General features: G+C 44.0%; 1 protein-coding gene across 1 annotated transcript in view; it reads right to left on the bottom strand.

Moving 5' to 3' along the window:
- The window catches only part of CLPB (ClpB family mitochondrial disaggregase), a 150758-nt gene extending 128990 nt beyond the window's left edge, over positions 1-21768 (bottom strand). The window contains 2 exon segments of the mRNA XM_079103771.1: positions 18206-18257; positions 21290-21768. Coding sequence (XP_078959897.1) covers positions 18206-18257; positions 21290-21695 — 458 coding nt within the window. The 5' untranslated portion in view covers positions 21696-21768.
- Positions 21769-24572: the final 2804 nt, after the last annotated feature.

Consider the following 24572-nt stretch of genomic DNA (forward strand, 5'->3'; position numbering starts at 1 on the left):
AGACTTTCAAAGAAATGACAATCCTCAGGCTTGCTATTTGTGGGAGGGAGGGAAAGAGTCCTGGGCAGGAAGATAGGAGCAGTTTTAAGTAATTCTGGCTAACTAGCTCTTCCACTCAGGGGAGGGAGGTACCACTTGACTTTTTATTCCTCTTTTTTTTTTTTTAAATGAGCAATCAATACAAAGCGGCCAGTGAACTTCAATCATGCATTGTTCCAACTGACTTCCGGATCTTTGGCAAGAACCGGCCCTCAGCTGCAGCTGGGGAGGGGCTGAAGCATGGGGAGCCCTGTCCCACCTGCATCAGAAGCCTGGAAGCACTGAGCCATGCAGTCTCAATCATGATCACTATCTGGGCAACAGGACCCTGGCTGGAGCCTTGCAGAAGGCCCTGTTTACAGTAATAACAGCACCAGGCCCACTGTCTCAGCAGAGGCAAGGTGCCCGGGGCTAGAATCCCCAGGCAGCCTCCATCTGTGCCTTATCTCCCAGTCAGGCAAGGCTGGGGGCGGGGGAACTGCAAAGGCTGCTCCTCAGAGGACACCAGCCTGGGCCAGTGGACTTCAGGCAGGGGGCCTAGTGCTCTCACTGCACAGACACAAGGTCTCTCTGGCCTCTTTCAGATTGGCTACTTAAACTGAGCACCCTCTTCTGCCACCCAGCTCTGGACCCTTCCTCTAGGAAGCTCTCCAGATGCTCTTATTCCCAGTGAGACTGCTGCCCAGCACTCTGTCATGCTGTGCCACAACCAGGGAAGTGGGTAAGCAGTGAAGGAAGAAAGGGACTTGTATGTACACAGCAACTATAATGAATGTAGATGCAATGTACTCACACACTTCATAACTGGTTATTTCTATCACAGAAGTTTCTGAACTTGAAGAATGACCTGCAAATCAGTCTACTTCTTTCTTTATATGTACAAATAGGTTCAGAAAGTCTCCTCCTTGGAAAAGACTGACCCAGATAGGAAGTCTGTCTCTGTCTCTGGCAGACTGTGTGACAGTGAGCAGGTCATCTAACTTTTCTGAACCTCATTTACCTCACCTTATCAGCTTGTAAGACCCACCAACAATGGTGCTGAGATGACCAATAGAAATAATATACATGAAACCACTTACATTTTCCAAATGTTAGCTACTAGGATTACAATTGTGCTACTTGTTCAAAGTCATGCAGTGGAGGAACTGAGTCACAACCCAATGAACACTTGCTGAATTAACTGAATAAAGACCAATGGTAGGTGACCATTCTTTGACCCATCTCTCTTCCAGAAACTTGATACTCATTAAAGAGCACAGATGATTGTTTTATAAACTTAATGAATTTTTTCAAACTTATTGAGCAGTTATAAAAATAACATAGAAAAACCTTCATACACCCTTCACTCATCTCTTCTTTACATTTTGCTTCATTTGTTTTCCTATTTACTCCTTTTCTCCCTTTTCCAGGCTTGGCCCATGTGAGAATGAATTTCAGACATTATGTCTCTTTACCTCCAAATACTTTAGCATGTATTTCTTAGTACAAGAACATTCTCTTACAGAACCACTAACGATGATCAAATTCAGAACATTTAACACTGATATACAGTTGGTTTTCTGTATCTCAGGTTCTGTACCCATGGATTTAATCAACTACACATAGAAAATATTTGGAGAAAAAAACTGCATTTGTACTGAACATATTCAGACTTTTTTGTCATTATTGTTCTCTAAAGAAATAGTATAACAACCATTTACACAGCATTTATATTGTATTAGGTATTATAAGTAATCTAGACATGATTTTGAAGTATAGGGAAGGATGTGTGTGATCTTTGAAGTATAGGGAAGGATGTGATGTAAATACTAGGCCACTTTACACAAAAGACTTGAGCCTCCATGTATTTGGGTATCCAGGGGGGATTCTGGAACCAATTCCCCATGGATACCAAAGGATGAATGCACTATTTTTATCTAATATACTGCCTATATTCAAATATCTTCAATATTACAGATATCCTGTATAGCAATTTCTCCCCTGTGATCCATATGCAAACCAGGATCAATATTGGGATCAAACATTGCACGTCTTCAGTTTCATCTAGAAGAGTTCCTCAACCTTTCTGAGATTTTCATAATGTTTTTTTTTTTTTTTTACAAAGGAAAATTTGTTTGTAGAATCCCCTTCAATGTGGATATCAATTTCTTGAGGTACCTCTTCCTATTGTTCATTCATTCATTCCACAACCTTTTCCTGAGGACTGTTTGTTACAGGGCTGAGGGTACTTTGATGGATTCTGGAGTATCCTTGCTTTGGAGGCATTCGCCACACAGTTACACTCTCAGCAAACAGATAAAATATAAATAAGGACCACAGGTCAGACCAACAGAGCCACAGGGATAACTTCCTGGAGGCAGAGCTGTTCCAGAACGGATGGGCAGAAGCCCAGATTCCTCTAATGATCTCCTGGGATCCTCTAGGGCAAACATCTCTGCATTCCTAGTCTGATGTGCAGTGACTGGGATTGAATAAAACATGAAAACCCAACTATCCAAAGCCATAAAGGGGAGGTGGTACAGGAACACCCTCACCTGGGTACTTCTGCTCAGGACTACCTGTATGTCCCAGAGAGTCAGCAGTTACCTTGGTGACTTGGTGAAAATGAAAGGTCTATCCAGACAACTAAGGTGTGGGCAAGGGCTATGGGCGCCACCTACTGGCCCCACAGTGGGCTCTGGGCTAGAGCAGAGGGCAGCTGGGCAGCTGGGCAGCTGAGTAGCTGGTCAGCTGGGCAGGAGGTAGCTGGGCAGCTAGAAGGTTTCCAGGAAGCCTGTCATACTACAGAAGCAAGACACCGTAATGGCTCAAATTTCTCAAACTGGGGAGGCACCTGAGACACCACTGTAAATTCCAGAACCCCATTAAATTCTTCAGTAAATAGACTGTGCAAAGCCAATCATAATTTCTGGTCCCTGTGGGGATAGCAAAGGTTGGACTTCACTCATTCAATAAAACTCAAGTAGCAGTTTCTTGAAGCCAGCCTCTGTGCTGGGCACAAAGAGCACCTCAACAGAACAGACATGAACCTTGCCCACACAGAGATTTGAGGCTGAGCTGGGGGAGAGAAAATGGCAAATAAGTACACAAATAATGCATTAAGTGTCAAGAATGCTCTGAGAGATGTTTGCATGGGGTCAGCAAGAACAGCAGTGTTGCTTGGCTCTTAATGTCTGGCAAAGCTGTCAAATGAGAGTTCGAGAGTTTGTTTCTTGAGTTGCCTGCTGTGCCTCAGGCACTTGACACTTATGATCTCATTTGATCCTGTGAATTAGACAAGAAGCCTACATCTTACAGAGGTTAGGTGACTTCAGATTCCATGGCTAGTAAATGGCAGCTTGGGACTGTAGCCCGTACTCTTTAAGGAAACACACTGCCTTCCAAGGCACACAGCCAATGTCTTTCCTTTCTTCACACATTTAGCATGAGACAGTGCACCACAGTTGTCTGATGGAACTAAAGCTGACTCTAATTAATTCTGCTTCCTAGAAACTTCTCCCTTGGAAGAGATTCTTCTCTTCTAAGAAGGATGAGACTAGGCCCAACCTACCCTTCTTCCTGGCAGCCTCCATACTACCACCACAATGTTCATATTCACATGGCAAAACCATAACTCAAAGTGGACTTGCCTTTGGCTTAAAGCAAGCTTGGCAAACAAATCTGATCAAGTTCATGGAATGCAGGCAGCCCAGGTCCCCAGTAGGCTTAAGAGAACCTAGCGATGTAGTGTAGGTGCCAAGAAAAGCAAATGGAAGCTCAAGCCATTTTAATAGAAGCATAAGATCTCCAGCAAGGGGATGACTGCCCTATCCTCACCACAACAGTCATACCCCAGGGAATTCAGAGAGGGCACCAAAACTTTGAGGTGCTTTCACCAGAAAATGACCAGAATAAGGAGGCATTTTAAAACTAGAGTTTAGGGAACCAGGATAATGTAGTTTGGAGCACTATTTCCTAGTATTTAAAGATTAGGAACAGGAAATCAGAGCTAAATAGTCCTAGAGGACAGTGCTAGGACCAAACGAGGGGAGTTTCAGATGGAGCTGACATGTGATGATAGCCCACCACATAAGTTCTACACCAGCTGCTTTCACACACCATTACTTCAGAATTCATCACAAGATAAAGCAGTTTTCTGTTAAGTACAAGGTACTTTCACTTACATTACTAGTACTACCCAGAAAAACCTTTCCACAAAGCTGCTGCTTATGTGCAATGCTCTCCATCTCCAGTCCAGACTAAGGTTACCTTGTCAACAAAGCCCTAACTTTCTTATATGTACTAAATATATTTTTCTTACCAGACTCTATGTTCCTTGAAAGGCAGAGATCATCATGAATATTTAGTTTCCTCCCCAATGTTTAGTGAGGCTTATTGCTCATGACAGGCATTAAGAACGAATAAATGCCAAAGGAGATATACAATTATCAATAGCATGTTAAAAAATGCTCCACATATTAGCCATCAGTGAAATGCAAATAAAAACCATAATGAGATACCACTTTAGACACATTAGAATGGCCACAATAAAAAATATAGACAGAACAAGTGTTAGAGAAGATTTGGGGAAACTAGAACCCTCTCACATTAGTCTTGAGAAGGTAAAATGTTGTAGCCACTTTGGAAAAACAATTTGGCAGCTCCTCACAATGTTAAACACGGAGTTCCTATGACTCAGCAACTCCATACCTATGTATATACCCAAAAGACATGAAAACACACATTCACACAAAAGCCTGTACACAAACGTTCACAGCAGCATTATTCAAAATGACTAAAAATTTAATAACTTAACATTTGCAACTGACAAATGGACAAATCAAATGTGATACATCCATACATGGACTATTACTCAGCCATAAAAAGGAATGAAGTACTGATCACATGCTCATGGATGAATCTTGAAAATGTTATGCTAAGTGAAAGAAGTCAGACACAAAAGTGATATATTGTATTATTCCATTCATGTGAAATGTACAGAATAGGCAAATCCATAGAGACAAAGTACATTTATGATTGCCAGAGTCTGGGGGATGGGGAATGACTCCTAATGACACTGGATTTTTGGGGTTTTTTCAGAGGGTATTAAAATTTTCTAGAATTAGACCAAAGTACTAGTTACACAGTCTTATATTAAAATTCACTGAATTGTAAACTCTGATGGCAAATTTTCTGTATGTTTTATTTCAAAAGAAAAAAAGAATGAATGAATGAAAGAATGCATGCATGCTCAATCAGAATCTACTTATCTTAGGAGGCAGAGAATCCATCATACCTAGAGGTGCCCAAGAGGGCTGGATGCTGATCATCAGAGAAGCTACCAGTGAATACAAATATACAGAGGAAGTAATGCTGGAGAAAAAGTGTTGGGATCCTGTCTAACCCAGGTAGGGGTATGACTGAACCATGGATCTAACCTGGGAAAGGCCCTGCTTGCTGGATGCTGAGCCCCTGGGAAGTCCAGGGGCCTTTCCCAATTGTTTGTGCTTCACTTTCTATCCCTGCTCACTGTCCATCTGCAAAGGCTGGTCAAACACACAGACTTCCCAGGAGGCCTGGGTGCTATCCTCTCAAACAAAAGAGCATTGAGATGGAAGCCTCAGCCCAGCCTCAAAGAGGATTCTTATGCAACCTTCCTGGGCCTCCCATCCACATGAATGGAGGCTCTAGGAGACCAGTCAGTCTGCCCAGCTGCTGCCTAGAGCTGTGCTCTCCTGCTGGGCAGCTTTTGGAGAATAAACACGTTTCAATCAACCAATCAATCAACGGGTCAGATATCTGTACCATGTGCCTTCTGAAGCCCAGCCAGCCAAGTGTAACATGCTATGGTGGAAGCAGGTGCTATAGTGCCATCCACCTTGCTGTGACAGGGCTCACAGCCTAGGTGAGGAGAAACAAGCGTGAAGCAACTAGAGATAGGCAAACAGACAACTCACTAAACATGATATTGTATAGCTCAGCCTCTAAGGTCCATGGGAATTCTGATAAGAAAAGATCAACACATAGTGAACTTAAGTGAGAAACGTAGATACTTGTGTTTAAATCACAACTCTACCACTGAGGACACAGGCAGGCACAGAATCTAATCTGCCTACACATTAAATTTTCTCATTTGGAAAACAGACAAAACACAATCTGTTCCACAACACTGTGACAAGGAACAAAGATAATACACATACAGTATCTAGCAGTCAGCCTCAAATAGAGCAGACAGTTAATAAACAACAGCTACTATTACTAGCATAAGGTTTCTGAAAGAGGAAGGGCTTGAGGTGGGCAATGAAGCACCAAAAGGATTTTGACAGCAGGATGGGTGGGTTGGAAGCTGCAAAAGTTCACAGTAGTCTACAATTGGGTCAGCGAGAAGCCAAGTGTGACCAGAATGAGGGTTCCTCTTGGGAGGGTGAGGTCAGGTGTGGCTGGTGAGAGATAGGGACAATTTGGGGAAAGGATGAATTGTGGAGAGACAGATAAAGGGGTTTGGATTTGACAGCTCCTCTTCAGGAACCTTACGGATTCCCAATAAGCCAGGCAGAAATGGTTTCCCCTTTAGCTAGAAAACACCTAAGAAATTCCTAAGAGGAAACTGGGCCCTGGGTAGGCCTTTCTTGCCTGTCTCTAAAATGAAGTGACAGATTATTTCCTAAATGGGTAACTTGGGCAACTTTATTTTTAAATTTGGATTTTTTTTTTTTTTTTTTGCAACTTTGGTTTCATCATCTGTGAAGTGGGCTGTTATCTATAGGGATGCTGTGAGGCTTTAGTGATGAAGGTCCTACCTAGTGCTTGACACAAAAGTCATTCAATAAATAGCAGTCACTGTTCATAATATTAACAATGTTAAAATATTTCATAACTGTTATTAAAAGCTGGTTTGTTATTACATATAAATAATATATAATGATATATCCAAGAAATTGTTATTAGATATATCATAAACACTAAATAAAATTCTAAATATATGTGGTAAAAGCAGTGGTAAAACTAAGCAAGCTCAGTTCTGTATTTTTTTCCCCATCTTAATATTCACTTGCTTGTGGGCATCAGTCTGGGGAGGTGTCTCTGATGCTCACGCTAAAAGCTCAAAAATGTAGTGAGTAAAAGATGAATATACAGAAAATGTACAAAACAGAAAATTCTGCCCACTATCTTAATTTTACTAATTAGAGAGAAAACATTGTGTGATTAAAAATACTAAAAACAACACCTACTATGTACTGAACACTTGCTATGTGCTAGCCATGGTAGTAAGTAGATTGTACACATTTTCTCATTAACTCCTCACAACAATGGTGTGAAGTAGGTCAATCATCATCCCCACTCTACAGATGAAGAATCTAAGACTAGAGAGAGATCAGGCCACTTTTCCAAGGTCATGGAGCATAGCTCCAATAGCATAACTGGGATTCATATCTTATTTTGTCAGACTCCAAGATACTGATTTCTGCCACAAGTCACTTGGGCAGAACCACAGGGAAATACCACATATTGCCTTAGGACTCTGCACCTAGGACCTCTGCTCAGAAGGGTGGAAGGTGAAGAAGCAGGATGTAGAAGGGCTCATAGTTGAGAAGGGTTTGACATTCTGAGAAGGGTTTGCTAACAGGACAGAGACAGAACAGGAACCAAAAGGCAAGCAGCTGATCTAAGCCCAGTAACGCATTAACATGACTGTTTTCGGTAGTCTTGAATCTCTATCTGCCCCAGTTTCTGGGAAAATTCTTTGGGGAAAAAATCTTGCTGACAAGATCTGCATTATAGCCATGAAGGAGCTGAGATTTTGTAACAGCAGCTCTTGGGCCACAGCAATGGTGGTAAGGAGACAGAGCCCAGCAGCAACCCCTCTGCTGGTCTTTGGCGACTGCAGCTTTGTTGCCTACACTGCCTTGAGGGGCAGGACCATGCCCAAGAGGATGCAGGCACACACATGGAGGCAGGTATTCATGCTGGTTCCTGATGTTTCGCAGCAATGGGAAGGGTTGCTGATCATCTCGCTCCCCCAGCGCTAACTCAGCTCCACTGCTGGTAGAACAAAGACAAAGCTCCTCCATGTGGCCTCATGTCCTGCTCAGTCTGCTTATGGCTCCTGGCACCTTCCTTGAGCTGCAGTTCTGTGGGCCTCTTTTAGCCCTTTGCAATTACCAAGTTTCCTCCTCCCACAAGGGTTTTAGTAAACAAAGGTTTCTTCTGTCAGGAAAGCTCTTCCCACCCTTCTTCACCTAGGAAACTCTTCCTCATCCTTCACTTCAGGGCACAAGATCCCTCTGGGGAGAGGAAATCTTGTTGTTTCATTTGTCACAGTTGCAACTTCACATTTGTAGGATTAATGTTTGACTAGGCTTTATGCTCCATGAAGCAAAGCCTGTACATATTTTTGGTTGACCACTGATTCATCCACCCAGGACAGTAGCACACATAATAGGTGTTATTTGTTGAGTTAACTAATGATTGAGTTCATTTTTACTTTTGCTCTTTCCAAGGGAGATTAGTCCTCTGTTTACAGGTTCGTTTACTTATTTAGTGGTACTGAGAATTGAAGCCAGGAGTGCTCCACCACTGAGCTACATCTCAGCTCTTTTAATTTTTTATTTTAGAAAGGGTCTCGCCAAGTTGCCCAGGTTGTCCTCAAACTCGTAATCCTCCTGCCTCAGCCTCCTGAGTAGCTGGGATTACAGGAGTGTGCCTCTCTCTCTGGATGTTTACAGGTTTATTATGATTGTGATAACGACTGAAGTTTATTTAATGCTTTCCCATTCACAAAACATTTTCAACAGTATTTAGTAAGTCATTGCTAACTATACACACAGTGGTGGACAACATAGCAACAGTACTGAGAGACCAGAAAACAAACCCATCAATTCAACAGAAGGTGTTAAGCATTCTCACAGAGGAAGTACAAGGAGCTATGGGAACCCATAGGAATTTGGATGTGACAGTGATGACCCAAAGCATGAATGATTTTTTTTTCTTTCTTTCCTTTTTCTTCTCTTTCTCTCTCTCTCTCTTTCTCTCTCTCCCTCTCCCTCTCTCTCTCTCTCTCTCTCTGGATTTAACCCAGGTTGCTAAGGCTGGCCTTGAACTTGTGCTCCTCCTGCCTCAGCCTCTAGAGTGAGATTATAGGCATACACCATGGCACCCGGAGGCATGAGTAATTTTCAGTACAAAGTTGTTCACCTGCCTTGAACTCTCAAGAGATCCTGGGAGGATGGTCATCAAAGATAGTTTACAGTGGAGGCCTATGAGGAAGTTAAAAATTTAGCCCAAGGTCACACAGCCCAGAAGTAGTGGGGCCAACACTGGAGGTTCAAGCCCAGGGCTAGGCTCCCCTTTACTGACATCCTGTTACTGCCAAGCCCATCACAATAGGCTCTGGCTGCTCTCTGTTCCTAGGCTCTAACAAATGATAACTGTGGGCTGCTGGGTCTAGGGGCAGTTGACATTCAAAAAACCTACATGGGGACTGGGGGTACAGCTCAATAGTAGAGTGCTTGCCTGGCATGCACAAGGCCATGGGTTTGATCCCTAGCACCACCATCCCCAAACACAAAAAACCTGTGTGTGTTACACCCTACCTTTAAAAAACCTGTGTAATAATCTTAAGAAGTTCTAATTATAAACATCAAATTACAGGAAATGATGCCCTGAAGCCTTGACCTCTGGTCTAGTCTAGGACAAAGGTTTTAATCCACTGTAAGTCACAAGACATTTACATATTTACTGATTAAGAGAGCTGGATGTTTTGATTGCTCTGATGCCATCATTAATATCTTCCCATCCAGCCAAAACGATACAACAATCGATAAACAGACAGCCTCTCAGAGGCCCAGAGACAGCCAAATGCATTTACCAGCCAGGGCTTTTGTTAATTAGATAAAATCCCTGGATCAATGTGTAGAACATTTACCTATGCTGTAGCTAAACACATTCTGAACACCTCAATCCTGCACATGGACAGCAAGTGCCTCAAGCTGGAGCATCTGGGGACAAGAACCAACCCAAGCCATGGATGCAGAGGTAGAATAAATGTGTTTACCCCTCAACACAGCCTCTTTCTTTTCTCCTAAGTGTAAACCCAATCAGATCCCCCCACCACAAGCCATCTGGTAAACCAGTTTATGCTGTTATGAAGTCATTTATTTTCAAAAAACATCAAACCAGAAACCAAAATAGGATATCAAAACAATCTCTTAGCTGATAATTCAGATTTTGAAAGGCAGCATGGTAAATATCAAGGGAAGAGTCAAAAGACCCATAATTCAACTGCCTAGGTGACATCTCCACTTGAATATTTCACCAGCATGTTAAATTCCACCTGTTTAAAATAGAACTCATAATCCTTCCCCTCACCCTAACCCAGTATTCCTCCAGGCTCCTCATCTCAGTGAATGGCAAAAGCACCTACACAGATGATCAAGCCAGAAGACTGAAATTCATTAACATTTTCTCCTCCCTAATTAACCATGTCCAATCCTATTCATTCATTCGTGTATCAGGCACTGTACCAGGCATGGACACTAAGCTAACCATCACCAAGTTCTGTACAGATAACTTCCTCCATTTTTGCTACTGACATCTTAGTCCAACTCACATGGTCTGTATGGACCACTCCAGTTGCTTTTCTACCAGTCTTCTAGCATCCACCATGGCTTTATACCAATCTGGTCTCCCCCAAGCAACCAGAATGATCTTTTAAAATTATAATTTCAATTTACATCACGTATATCTACCTGTTAGTCTGTCTCTCTTGCACATGCACACACTGGCTTAAAATTCCTCAGAGGTAGCCCACTTAGGACAAAAATAAGATCTGTTTACATGATCTAGAGACCCTGTGTAGTATGGTCCTTGCATAACTCTCCAACTTAATTTCACATCACCTTTCCCCCTTGCTCTCTGCAGCCCAACAATATTGGCCTTCTCTCAATTCAATTTCTCCACATCTTTTCCTGATTCAGGGCCTTGCACCTGCTCTTCCCTCAAACTAAACTTTCTTCCACTTTCTTTTTCTTCATTCTTCAGAGTTAACTTCAAACTCATTTACTCAAAAGCTTCCCTTACTGATACATCCATGCCTCCAAGTCTCCTATATTCAAGGTTAGATTCCCCTGTATCTTATACTTCATTTTAAAAAGAAAGTTTTAAGAAGAAAAAAAAAAAAAACTGAGAAATAATTTACACGCCATAAATTCCACCCATTTAGAAATGTGCATTTGGACTGTTTTTAGTATATTTAGAATTGTTCAACCATATTACAATCTCACTCCAGAACATTTTAATCACACCAAAAAGAAACCCTGGACCCACTGGCAGTAATTCTTCAGCCCCTTTTTCTGATCTCTCACCCCCTTAGCAATCACTTTGTTTCCATGAATTTTCTGATCATTGCATATAAACAAGATCATAAAATACATGGTTGCTATGGTCGGACTGTTTGATCCCCCATTCTCCCAATTCAGTTTACAACCTACTCTCCAATGTGATCATATTGAAAGTGGGGCCTTTTAGAGGTTAAATAGGTCCTGGATGGGATTAGTGACCTTATAAAAGAGACCTCAGAGAGCTCCCTCATACCTTCTGCCATGTGACAACACAGTACAATGGCCATCTGTCAAGCAAGAAGTGGGCACTAGATAAAATATCCACCAGAGCTTTCCAACTTCCAACTGTGAGAAATACATTTCTATTGTTTATAAGCCACCCAATCTATGACATTCTGTTAGTGTAATCCAAACAGACTTCAAGACAGTAGACTTTTGTGACTGGCTGGATTCTTTCTCTTAGCATAAAGCTTTCAAGGTTCATCCATATTGCAGTATGTCAGTACTTTCTTCCTTGGAATTGACAAATGACATTTGCTGAGGCTGGTCTTGAACTTGCAATCCTCCTGTCTCAGACTCCTGCGTAGCTGGGGTTTCAGGCACGTGTCATCATGCCAACTATTTGTTCTTTTCTTTTTCTTTCTTTTTTTTTTTTTTTTTTTTTTTTTGGTGCTGGGGATTGAACCCAGGCTTTCTGCATGTGAGGCAAGCATTCTATCAACTGAGTTATATCCCCAGCCCTCTTTTCATATTCTTGATGTTAGCCTCTAAAGCACAAAAATTTTAAATTTTGATGCAGTTCAATTTGATACCATATCTAAGGCAGACTTGTCTAATCCAAAGGTGACATAGATTTACTCCTATGTTTTCTTTTAAGAGTTTTATTGCATTAGCATTTACATTTAGCTCCATGAATAGTTTTGAGTTCATTTCTACATATGGTGTTAGGGACCAGCTGTAGTCTTGCACATGGTTATTCAGTTGTCCCTGTACCATTTATTGAAAAGATAAACTATATTTCACTTTTGAAGCACATACTTATAGTCATCTGGCTCCCAATTGGACTGTAAGTACCAAGAGGACAGGAACTATACTGGTCTTGTTTACTACTGTGTCTTCAGTACCCAGCCAATGCCTAGCTCTTAAGAAGCACTCATTAACATTGATTGCTCACAAAACTCAACTCAAAATGGATCAAGGATCTAGGAATTAGACCAGAGACCCTGCACCTAATAGAAGAAAAAGTAGGGCCAAATCTTCGTCATGTCAGCTTAGGACCAGACTTCCTTAAAGTGATTCCCAAAGCACAAGAAATTAAAGCAGAAATCAATAATTGGGATAGATTCAAACTAAAAAGCTTTTTCTAAGGAAATAATCAACAATGTGAAGAGAGAGCTTACAGAGTGGGAGAAAATCTTTGCCACAATCCCTTCAGATAGAACACTAATCTCCAGAATCTATAAAGAACTTTACACCAAGAATACAAATAACCCAATCAATAAATGGGCTAAGGAAATGAGCAGACACTTCAGAGAAGATCTACGAACAAGCAACAGATATATGAAAACATGTTCAACATCTCTAGTAATAAGAGAAATACAAATCAAAACTACCCTAAGATTTCATCTCACCCCAATTAGAATGTCTATTATCAAGAATACAAGCGGGCTGGGGATATAGCTCAGTTGGTAGAGTGCTTGCCTTGCAAGCATAAGGTCCTGGGTTCAATCCCCAGCACTGCAAAAAAAGAAAAAAGAATACAAGCAACAATAAGTGTTGGCAAGGATGTGGGGAAAAAGGTACTCTCATACATTGCTGGTGGGGTTGCAAATTGGTGCAGTCACTCTGGAAAGCAGTATAGAGATTCCTTAGAAAACTTGGAATGGAACCACCATTTGACCCAGCTATCCCATTCCTTGGCCTATACCCAAAGGACTTAAAATCAGCATACTACAGTGACCCAGCCACATCAATGTTTATAGCAGCTCAATTCGCGATAGCAAAAATTATGGAACAAACCTAGGTGCCCTTCAACAGACGAATGGATAAAAAAACCTGTGGTATATATACACAATGGAATATTATTCAGCCATAAAGAAGAATAAAATTATGGCTTTTGCAAGTAAATGGATGCAGTTGGAGAATATCATGCTAAGTGAGATAAGCCAATCCCAATTAACCAAAGGTTGAATGATTTCTCTGATAAGTGGATGATGATACGTAACAGGGGGTGGGAGGGAGGCAAGAATGGAGGATGGATGGATTGTATAGAGGAAAGTGAGGGGTGGGGGAAAGGAAAAATAACAGAATGAGACAAACATCATTACCTCTGTATGTGTATGATTAAGCTACTTTGTGTACAACCAGAGAAACAATAGTTGCACCCCATTTGTGTACAATGAATCAAAATTTTAAAAAAAACATTGATTGCTTAAATTAATAATTACTGGTAATATAACTACGATTCACAGGTTCTAGCTACGGTCATCTCCACATGATGTAGGCTCATACAAGTTAGGCACGTCGTGCTTTGCTTTGCTGGTTGGTAATTTTTATTCATGTCCTCTTTTAAGTTTCTCTAAGGTAGAACTGGTTCTCCTTCTTCACTGCTGTTACCCCCACCCTCCCCCAAATTCACCTCTAGGGTAGGTATAGAGAACATGCTGGGCATGTGGGCAACTAGCGCCAATCAATGCCCTTCATGACTAGACCCCTACCTATCTCCAGTTCCTCCAGCCTCAGACTATGATCTTGAGACAGCAAACAATGCACAATTTCCCCTCCCCACACACCCCTTGGCTGTTCCTTGCCCTGGTGCTACTACTGGTGCTGTCCCTTTTGCCTGAAACGCCTTCCCCCTCTTTGCTGAACCCTGTTGAGACTGTGATCGTGTGCCATTTGCTCTAGGAAGCTTTTCTGAACCCCCGCCCCCGCCCTCACCCCGGCTGATCAGGACATCGCTGCACTGCTGCAGCCCCTGCACTCTCCTGTCTCTAGCACGGATCACACTTTTGCCAAAGTCTACCCCAGGTTCTGTCACCGAGGTCAGAAATCATGCCTGCTTGGGTGTCCCCTGTGTCAAGGAGAGGACCCAACAATTTTTTGTCAAATGAACAAATGGACCCTGGAGAGAAAGGGCAGTGGGTAGAGGTCCAAGACTGATACCACCAGGTCTCCTTCATCAGAGGCCGTGCTGATTAACAACTGAGTTAGGCACTTAGTAGAGGCCCAGCTTCTTGACCGCCAGTAGAAGAAATTAGGCAGGGGTGTTGTCTTTCACTGGTTTGATCAAAAGGAAATGTGATCTCCACTGGAGAAGAGGAGGCCTCACTTTTCCCATCTTGACAGTCCTCACATGGCTCAGCCTGAGTCCAGACAGATGTGCCCTCTGTTTCGGGTGAGTGGCTCTCCAGGTTCAGGTTTGGGCTGCGCCCACGAACAGGGCCACCTGCTCACTGTCAACAGGTAGGATGGGGTCAGGCTTCCACTTCTGAAGTGTCAGGGCCCGATGAACTTACAAGGTTTATATGCCTCAGGGAGGAGGGAGGGAAGGAAGGAGAAAGGGCAAAGAGACCCAGCCTCCCTGTCATGCAACCAGTGGGAATATGGACCTCTTGCTTCAGTTACATTGAAATGAATAAAGCAACTGAGTTCTTGTTTGCTAGCACATAGGGTAAAAGAGACTTTTAGGGCACCAGACTTTGTTCCTGCCTGTGGTGAGTCACCACACCTGGGTGTGGTGGTGCCTGTAATCCCAGTGTCTCAGGAGGCTGAGGCAGGAGGATCGGGAGTTCAAAGCCAGCCTCAGCAAAAGTAAGGCGCTAAGCAACTCAGTGAGACCCTGTCTCTAAATAAAATACAAAACAGGGCTAGGGATGTGGCTCACTGGTCCAGTGTCCCTTAGTTCAATCTCCAGTACCGGAAAAAAAAAAAAAAAATTAATGTAGCCCACAAGACTCTTAACAAAAAATAAAGTGTGGTGAGTAGTAGGTTCTGCCAACCCCACACACCATTAGCCAGATTCACATAACAAGTCAATGGTGCCCACACATCAAGGTCACTGTCAGAAAGTTGGCTGATGGTCTCATGCTCTGTGAGGATCTGGGATCTGTTCCTGATTAGGTCAGCATGTGGACCTCACTGGTTTTCCTGTGTGGACTGACTGTCCCTTAAGACTGACATTCAGCTCTGCCTCTCCACCCTGACCTCAACTTCTTTTCCAGATTTTCCTCCTGCTCTATACTGGCATGGCCCTTTTTAGCCAACCCTCACAGCCTTCCAGATCAGAGGGAAAGGAAAGGAAGATGTCACACCCCACTGAGAGGAATCCAGGAAGGTTTCACAGGGAGGCAGCACTTGAACTGAGCCTTGAAGGCTGCCAGGATTCAGGCAGAGGGTGATGAGCACTGAGCACAGAGACACTGTGTGGAGGTCCCACAACCTGGGCCCAGGGACTATAGATTCTAGAGTGTTCAAAGAGGAGGATGAAGCACTTCCTTCCTTCCTGAGCAGTACCTATCCAGAGATCTCCTGAGGCTCTGGACTGGGGAAAGGAGTCGATCGAGGTCAAAGCAGAGACACACACAGCAAGAATCGCAAGACTGATGGAAAGAGTACAATTGTATTCACCAGATTCTAGTTTTATTCCAAATACTAAATCAATGACCAGCCTAGTCATATATATGGTGACCCAATTATTTGTAAATTTTGAAAAAAATTAAGAATGGAATTCTATTCTGCTATAGGCCAATCTAATGGGCAGAGCTAAGGGCCAGGGCACAGAGGAAGAAATAAGTGGCATTATGAAGCACCTGTGCCGAGTCTAGGATACTGATAGGCCGAGTAAAACTCAAGGTTTCCTTCTAGTGAGGGCAGTCAGGTCATCCCCATAATTACCTCTTCAAGACCTGGCCCTGTTAGAAGAACTGTAATTGGAGGGTGACTTGTCTGTTTCTTTGAGACCGCAGACCAGATTACCACCCTCACCCCACACCACCTTCAGGGCCCAGCAGAGGTCTTGGTGAGGCAGGAACAATGTGCTAACTGAGGCCTTTACCACCTTGAGTCTGTCTTACTAAAACAGTCTCTAACAGAGCTGCCGCCTTCTTTCCCCCATTCAGTTCATCCTTTAGCTCTCTGAAACAGACCTACCTGAGCAGGGTCAGTCCCCTGTTCAAAAACCACCCATGTCTTCCCACTGAGGGTCTGAAAACCCTCAACCTGGACAGGGCAGGCCACACGCATTCCAGCCTCTCTCAAGTCACCTTCCCTCTTTCCCCATATCCTGCACCAGTCCCACCTGGCAACTCCACAGATCCCCCTGGCCCAGCAGGCAGCCAGCCTTCCCTGCCTCCTTCTGTGTCTCACTCATCTCTGACTTCCTTAAGTCCTGTGAAGGGAGATTCTGACCGAGTCATCCTGACCAAGGGAGATGGGGAAGAAGTGGGAGAAAAGCAGGTTAGAGACTGGGGACCTACATGAAAGGCCCCCAGAGACACTATCCACATGAGCAGGAATGAATGTTTGGAATAGTTCTCTGGGCTAGCCCTGGGGACGTAGGTGCCTTGCAGCTACCAACAGGTGATTCCAGGGTCAGCAAGGGCCAGTTTCCACCCCTTTCCACTAGTTCCCTTGTAATGCGGCAGAAGAAGCAGGGCTCATTTGTTTCTGGGGGAATGGAGATGCCACACACAGCCTGCAGTTATGAATGGCTCTTATAATAACAAGATGACATCTGTGCTTGGTTTTTTAAGATGCATCATCGCATGTTTATTAAACTATTGCTCCATCATATTTATTTGGCTACAAAACAACTCCCAGCCCATACTTTCAAAAGTGGTTTATTAAAAACTAAGCTTTGAACATTAATACTCAAAAGCACCCCTGAGAATCAATAATAATGCTGCAGATAAAATGAAAGAGAATCAAAGCAGTAAGTCTTGGTGGGGCTGTGGCTGCCTTTCAGCACTCTCTTATGTATGTTCAAGCTGCTGGAGTGGGAAGACACCAAGTGTTGGTGGTGCTGGGTACAGGGATAGCCACCCCAAACATCTAACTTCCCACATAATGACAGCCTCATTAAGATTTGGATGTGATGGTAGAGAAAAGGGGGTGTCCTGTGGCCATCTAGATCTACTCAAAGGGCCAAAAGAGGTCAAGATGAGGCACAGAAGGGTTCCCTAACCACAGCGCCTAGCTAATGTTCTCTGGAGTCCTCAGCTGCAGCATCATCCTGGACAGATTCTGCCTGCCCCTGGTACCAGGTTGAGCTTTGAGATGAATCCTGTCCTTGTGCTTAAAAACAAAACAAGCCTCAAATACAAAACCAGTGGTCCCAGAGGACGAGCTGAGTCAGTGAGGCTGGAGAACTGCAGTCTTCCCCTGGCAGAACCAAATATGGGCACCCCAGTCTTGCAGGCAGGACTTTCTAGCCCCAAGACCTTCTGGCACAAAGATCTCTTTCAGCTCATTTCTTAATCCATAAGCCTCTCTCCAGGGGTGCCCACCTGCACCCCATCTAGGCAGCAAGCAGTAACATATGCCTCTTCCACAGGGGAACAAAACAAATTGGATAATCCAGAGGAGAACCCCCAAGATGTGTCCAAACCATCCCAACAGAAGATTCAGGGATGTTGGGAGCTCCTTCCCTACCTAAAATATGTAAAGGCTGACCCCGGACCAAGGGGTCACCCCAGACCAGGTAACTCCGAGGCTACAGGGAAATCGCAGGGGACAGTTCACAGCTTAGAAAGTGAGGTTTCTTCTAAGACAAAGTCATTAGATGAGGAAGGGGCTCACCTGCTCAGCCCCTCCTTGGAGGAAAGCCAGGCCTAGGGGCCAACACTCACCTGCTGACTTCCTGCACATTGTTGGCACGGGCAGCTTCCATCAGGGCTGCATCTGAAGAGAGAGGGGGCACTGATCAGATGCCTGGCCAAGAACTACTCCTCGGGGGTGCTTCAAGGGTCCAGGAAGACCTGCTCATCATCCCCTCTCAACATGGGCTCCACTGTTAGCAACCTGACTTCCACATCTTTCTCTAATAGAGCCTGAACTCTCCACTACTCTAACCATACAGGGGATGCAGGTAAAGTGCTAGCACTACATCTCACAAAATTAGTATAAAATTCCCTTGCTTTTCATAGCTCTAAAACTGAGTACGTATATTTTATATTACTATGGTTGTTATTATTAACCACATCCCCTGACCCTGTCTCACTTCTTCCCCAGTGCTTAGCCCAGTTCTGATGTCACAGGTCACAAACCCAAAGTAAGGGAAGAGAATGGGGAGCGGTAGGCAAGGATGCAGGCCACACTACAAATGGAGAAAGCCTCAACTAGGAGTGATCAAGACCTGGCCCCAACCCATTCTGCCACCTACTTACCATGTGACTATGGCAGCCCCTTTCCCTCCTGACCAGAGTTTCCCAGACTACAAAGCAGAGACAATAATCTTTACCACGCCAGCCTCACAAGGATGCCGAGATGAAATGATGGTTGAAGAGTCTGCAAACTCTCTGGGGCCAAGCCAGAGAAGGGAAGCTCAAAGCAGAAGGGTGAGATCCCTTAGACTCACCAGACCTAGCAGCACAGCAATGCTAAGCAGCTGGCAGGCTGTTGGCATCACCTTGTGGCCACAGGAAGAACTGCCAGACTTGGAAAAACTCAAAAAGTCAACAGTAAAGGCACAACTCTTTCAAACAGTCCCATACCAAATGCCCATGGCGCCTCCTGTGCCCAGTCTGGTTCTGAGCTACATTCTTGGGCACTGGACTGACTCCTACCCAGCCCTGCTTCAGGAGCTCTAGGTCCAGACCCAAGACACCCAGTGAGGTGTGAGAGAAGGAAGACTCCAGAGCCTCAGTTTCCTTACCTGGACAAGAGACAAGATACCCATTTTATCATACATATGAAAAACAATTCTGCTCACTGGTACCTCCACTTTACCTCGTGGCCTAGATCTCAGGGCCAGGTCTTTCCTGCTTACCTTACATGATTATTCTCCAAGCACACACCAAATTATGCTCAGAAAGTTTCCAGTTGGAAGGGAAATATCCATTTCTCAGAGATGGCTCTACCCATTCTCCCCTCACTTTGCAGATAAAAGTACCTTCTCCAAGGAGTAAGGAAGGAGTCAATTAAAACCAGGGCCTCTTGGTGTCTGAAGGGTCCAGTTCTATTACATAGCACTGAGGGATTTAGCTCAAATTCCTGGGTCAGAGGACAGGGTAGCTGGCAAGTCAGAAGGGTTGGAATTGTTCATGGGTTGGGTTGTTATTGAGTATTCTTGCTGAAATTCACATGCTACCAGGAACTTCTTAGGCAAGATTCTAGATACCTTCCTCCAGTTCATCTAAACACACTGGCCTCAGGACATTCCCTGCTCAGGAAATTTCCATGGCTCTCCACTGCATACAAAAGAAATTCCAAACCAATCCAAATCCCACTCCATTTGTTCTCACCCCATTCCAAAGACCTCATCCTCCACCCACTGGCCACTCTGCTAGCTACTGCACACACCAGCTATTGATGAAAGCCTTTGCATGTCTCAACTCAAGACACATTTACTAAGTACCTATTAAGTTCCAGACTGGTGGACAAATAATGCATATTAGAAAAACTTGGTAGTATCAACCTTAAAAAGAAGATAAGATGCATTCCCTGCTCTCAAGGAGTTAACAATGTTGCCCTTCTTTTCATCTGCCCCCTCATCCTGCAGGCTTTCCTGGCCATGCTGGCCCTCTGCTACTCCAGCAACACACAGCATCATTCACTATCTCTGCACACTGAACCACCTGCACCATCCTCTTGACTTTGTGTTAAATTAGAACTTACCATACACCTAGCCCAAAACTAGGCACTCAGAAGATATCACCCCAAATGCTGACAAATTACAGAATCATGGCATGCCTAAGCTAGAAGAGCCCTTAGAATCTATTTCAGTACCCTTATTTTGTAGCGAGGACACTGAGGTCCAATAAGAAGGAATAAGAGTCCACATTTCACAAGTGGAATTAGATCCAAAACAGGATCCCCAGTGTCCTCACTCTCTGTCCAAAACACTTCCTTGACAGTTGGCCACATCCTACTGAATAAACAAATGTAAGTCAAGGCAGTTCCCAATTTTGCTCAAAGGTCTCAGAGTTTAGAATGAATCTATGGACAACGTGCCTCAGTATGTTCCTTGAGGACAACTGAGAACCAGAGTGACTGGGCTCTGGGAGGCCAGAAATCCGGCTCTCTTCCCACTCTCCCCATCCTGCTCAGCTCCATGCATCCAGCTGAGAGGCCAATCTGGGTCAGTCACATTGACAACCTCATTGCTCTTGGTCTCCAGGGATCCAACTTCCTTCTCCCAACTGCCCCACAAGGCAAGACTGCCTCAAGTCTGAAAAGAGGCACCTCAAAACCCTAAAAGACTAATAGACCCAGGTCACCGAACCCCAAGGAGTCAAAATAACAGTACTGTATAAGAGCACTGAGAAATCATCTTTCACTATATGTGTAGACACTGAGGCCAGAGAGGGGATCAAACTGGCACTGGAATCAATCTCTTCCTTTCTCAGACCATGGTAGGCAGGTAATTTCTCTACAGCATTTAGTTTTTGCCCTTAAAACTGCTTGTGGTTTCCTGGAGGAGTCTTGAAAGACAGAATACCATGCTGTAATTAGATGTTTAGTCCAACGCCCCCACTGTGCTGATATATAAAGTGATGTCCAAAGAGGGGAGATTGACCTATGATGGGAAATTACACAATTCCGAGGTGCTGAGTGCTCCAGTGCAACACTCTGCCCCTGAAACCAGATGATGTCTGGGTCCTTCCAAGACTGTGGATGTGCAGGTCTAAATTGATAAGTACCTCCACCCTCCAAAGATGCAGAGTCAGGACATTCCCTCCCCCTCCCTTTCTTGAATCTGGCCCCATAATCACCTTTGTTGGATGGACTTTTGCTGTAGCAATGAACCACCAGCGCTGTGGCCAGGGCCCACATGCCCAGTCCGGCCCCGTTAGGGACATCATTCCAGTAGTCCTGCCCCGGGGGTGTTTCTTCGGGGGTAGGTAGGCGTCCACATGTGGCAGCAGCCATGCACTGGGTATCGGTGCATCCTCCCCGGCGCCCCCAGGTGGCTGCCCCTCGACCAGGTAGTAATGCCGAAGATGTTCCGGGGCGCCCCCCGGCGGCCGCTCTCAGCCACTGCGGCTCCCCGTGTTCCCTGGTGGTTACGCTCCGGCCGGAGACGCCTCCGTGGCTATGAAGCGATGGGGGCCTGAGCAACCGGAGGAGGAGCTTCGGTGCCGGCGCCGTTTTCCTCAACACCAGGGACCCCAGCATCATGACAGCTGCTTCAATAACCCCCTGGTGCCGGCCCCTGTGCTGGCCACGACCAACATGGCTGCCGCGGCGCGTTCGAAGACGCCGCGAACGGGGTGGGGCTGCGCACTACCTCACGGGAGTGGTAGTCTGCAGCCCTAGAGCTTCCCTCAGCCTGAGAACGAATAAACTACACTTCCCAGAAGGCAGCGTGACTTCGTCACAATGATGGCTGTCTGATAGGAGCCCGGGGCATGTGGGGAAATGGAGTTCAGGGGGAGGGGCGTGGCGAAAATAAAAATGCTATGATGGGGCGTGGCAATTAGAGTTACAAGATTCCAATTTCAGAACTTCTTTCTTAGTTTAGTTGAAATACGTGATGCAACTTCTGACCAGTGTTAAACAGGGGTCTTCAGCAGAGACCTGTTATGAAACTTATGATTAGTTCTTTTATCTCATTTCTCATTTCAGTCTGGAGCGACTTTTCAAAAAGATGTATGGGGAAACGGGCATCCAAAAATAGGGACACCTTCAATTTACCTACCTACGCACACTTCCTTTCCGGTGAAGAGTTGACCTCTGATCTTGCTTTCCAGTTGTATCATTTTCAGAGGGTTTTCACATAGTATGTCTCATCTGATCCTCGTGGTGGCTGCGTGTGGGAGGCTGGGCAAGACGGTTATCCTGTCTACAGCAAAGAGAATGTAGGCTCAAAAGTGAAATGATTTGCCAGTAAATCACCTAGACTAAAACTCATGTCTTCTGATTTCAAGCCCATGCTTCCACGAACACCTGTACCCTATCTCGTCTTTTTTCCAAACTGAACTCATAGTAGGCAAAGACGGAAAGTTTTCTTTATGGCAGTTCTGTCTCTTTCTCCTACACATCTTTGAGGTCTGTGCGCACTTCACATTATCAGAGACGACCCTGATCATTCCAGTAAAGATAGCGACCCAATCTGGCCCCATCTTTCCTATCCTATTTTTCTTCTCAGCATTTAATCACCACCTGACATACATATTGTCTTTTTTTCAGGACAACGTGAACACCGTGCTACAGGGACTCTTTTTTTCTTCACTTTGGTATCACTAGCACCTAGGATAATGTCTGGAATAAAAGAGGTACTCAATAAATGTTTCTTCAGTAAATGGGTTACTCTCACTTTAGGGGAAATGAATATGAGCGTTGACTTTCAGGCAGACCTGGATTTTAGTTTTGACTCATGCATTTACTACATGTGTGACCTTAGACAAATTCCTTTAAGTTTCTGATAGTCCAGGTGATTGTTTGTATTAAATGAGATAATATATAGAAAGTATCTAGCTCACAATGGTCTTCAAGAAATGACTGCTTTCATTATATTCTCTGCTCTGGGTCAGTATTGTACTCCTATTCTAAACTTCCTCAGGGCAGAGGTGATACTTCTCATTTCCAGATGGGTTAGTAAGACGCGTGGCAAATAACCGTTGAATGAATGTTTTTAAAGTATCTAAATAGACTGTTCCTATTTTAATAGATTCCCAGGATATCCTGTCTTGTTAGCCACCCTATTCACAATAGCGGCTTCATCATCCCTGTATTGGAATACTTCTGCCTCCGGAAGTGCACCTCAGAGCGTGCAGAGTTCAAACTCTCTTGCTGCAGACACAACCCAGGACTCTTCAGCTTCCTTAGCATGGCATAGTTTTTAAGCACTTACCCATGGATTCTCTAATTTGAGTTTCACAGAAAATATCTGTGAGGGGTACTCAGTATTTGGTAAGGATACAGAGAAGGTTAACTATCAATGTCTATGTAAGATGCATTCAACAAGTATGGAAACACTCATTAGAATCAGCTGGGACTCAGTGAATTCTAGATGACCTGTAACCAATTCAAGAGGCTGGGGTTGTAGCTCAGTGGTAGAGCACTTGCCTAGCAGATGTGAGGCACTGGGTTCAATCCGCAGCACCACATGAGAATAAATAAATAAAATAAAGGTATAAAAAATAACCAATTCAAAAACCCTTAAGTCATGGTGCTAGTATTTAAATTTTTTTCCAAAAAGGTACCATATCATTTTATTTCAACCTTCAAACAACATACGAGATGATAACTAGTGCTAACATTGTAAAAGATGTTCACCCCAAGATAGCTTCTTTTTTGTCTGATCAGAAAGCAGAGGTTTATGTGTTTCAGTTACTTTACCTCAGGCCTAAGCACCTAACTCTTGGATTGAAGGAAAGAGAATTCAAGTTTCATTTAGGTGACTGGGGCATATTGGGGCGGGATTCAGGAGGAGACAAAGTGAAGAATCAATGCAGTCACCTACCTCTTGAGTAGGGTTGAAGACCACTCTGTCCCACCCATTCTAGAGACTTCTGTGGAAAACACTTCCTGAAAAATACAACAACAACAACAACAACACACACACACACACACACACTTTTTAACACAAAGGAGTAAACAGACAGTTGCTGGGTTTTTCACTGTGGAGAAGGAAGCTACAAATAAGGAAATAGAAAAAGCTAAAATTAACCATATAATATTGGATTGGAATCAGAGATATCCATATAAAACTCATGTTTTAAAATATATGCAGATATATCAATAGGAAATATAGATATGTAAGTATGTATGGGTTGTAATAATAATCTATTACCTAGCTTTGTCCTCTGAGAGGATCTAAAAGCAATGACACCCTAAAAACCAAACACATCTGCACCCAGATCTAAATATAATTCTCTAATAAGTCCGGAACCAAGTACTCTTGGGAAAATGGTTGTTTTCAGGCCTGACACAAAGAAAACACAAAATGAGCCAGGAGCATCTTATGTGCCAGAAAGTAAAGGGAGGCTCAAAACCAGATGCAACAATAGTGACATGACCAGGTCAATGTTTATAGCAGCTCAATCCTCAATA

The sequence above is a fragment of the Sciurus vulgaris genome (assembly GCF_902686455.1).
Source record: "Sciurus vulgaris genome assembly, chromosome: 11".
Taxonomy (NCBI): Eukaryota; Metazoa; Chordata; class Mammalia; order Rodentia; family Sciuridae; genus Sciurus; species Sciurus vulgaris.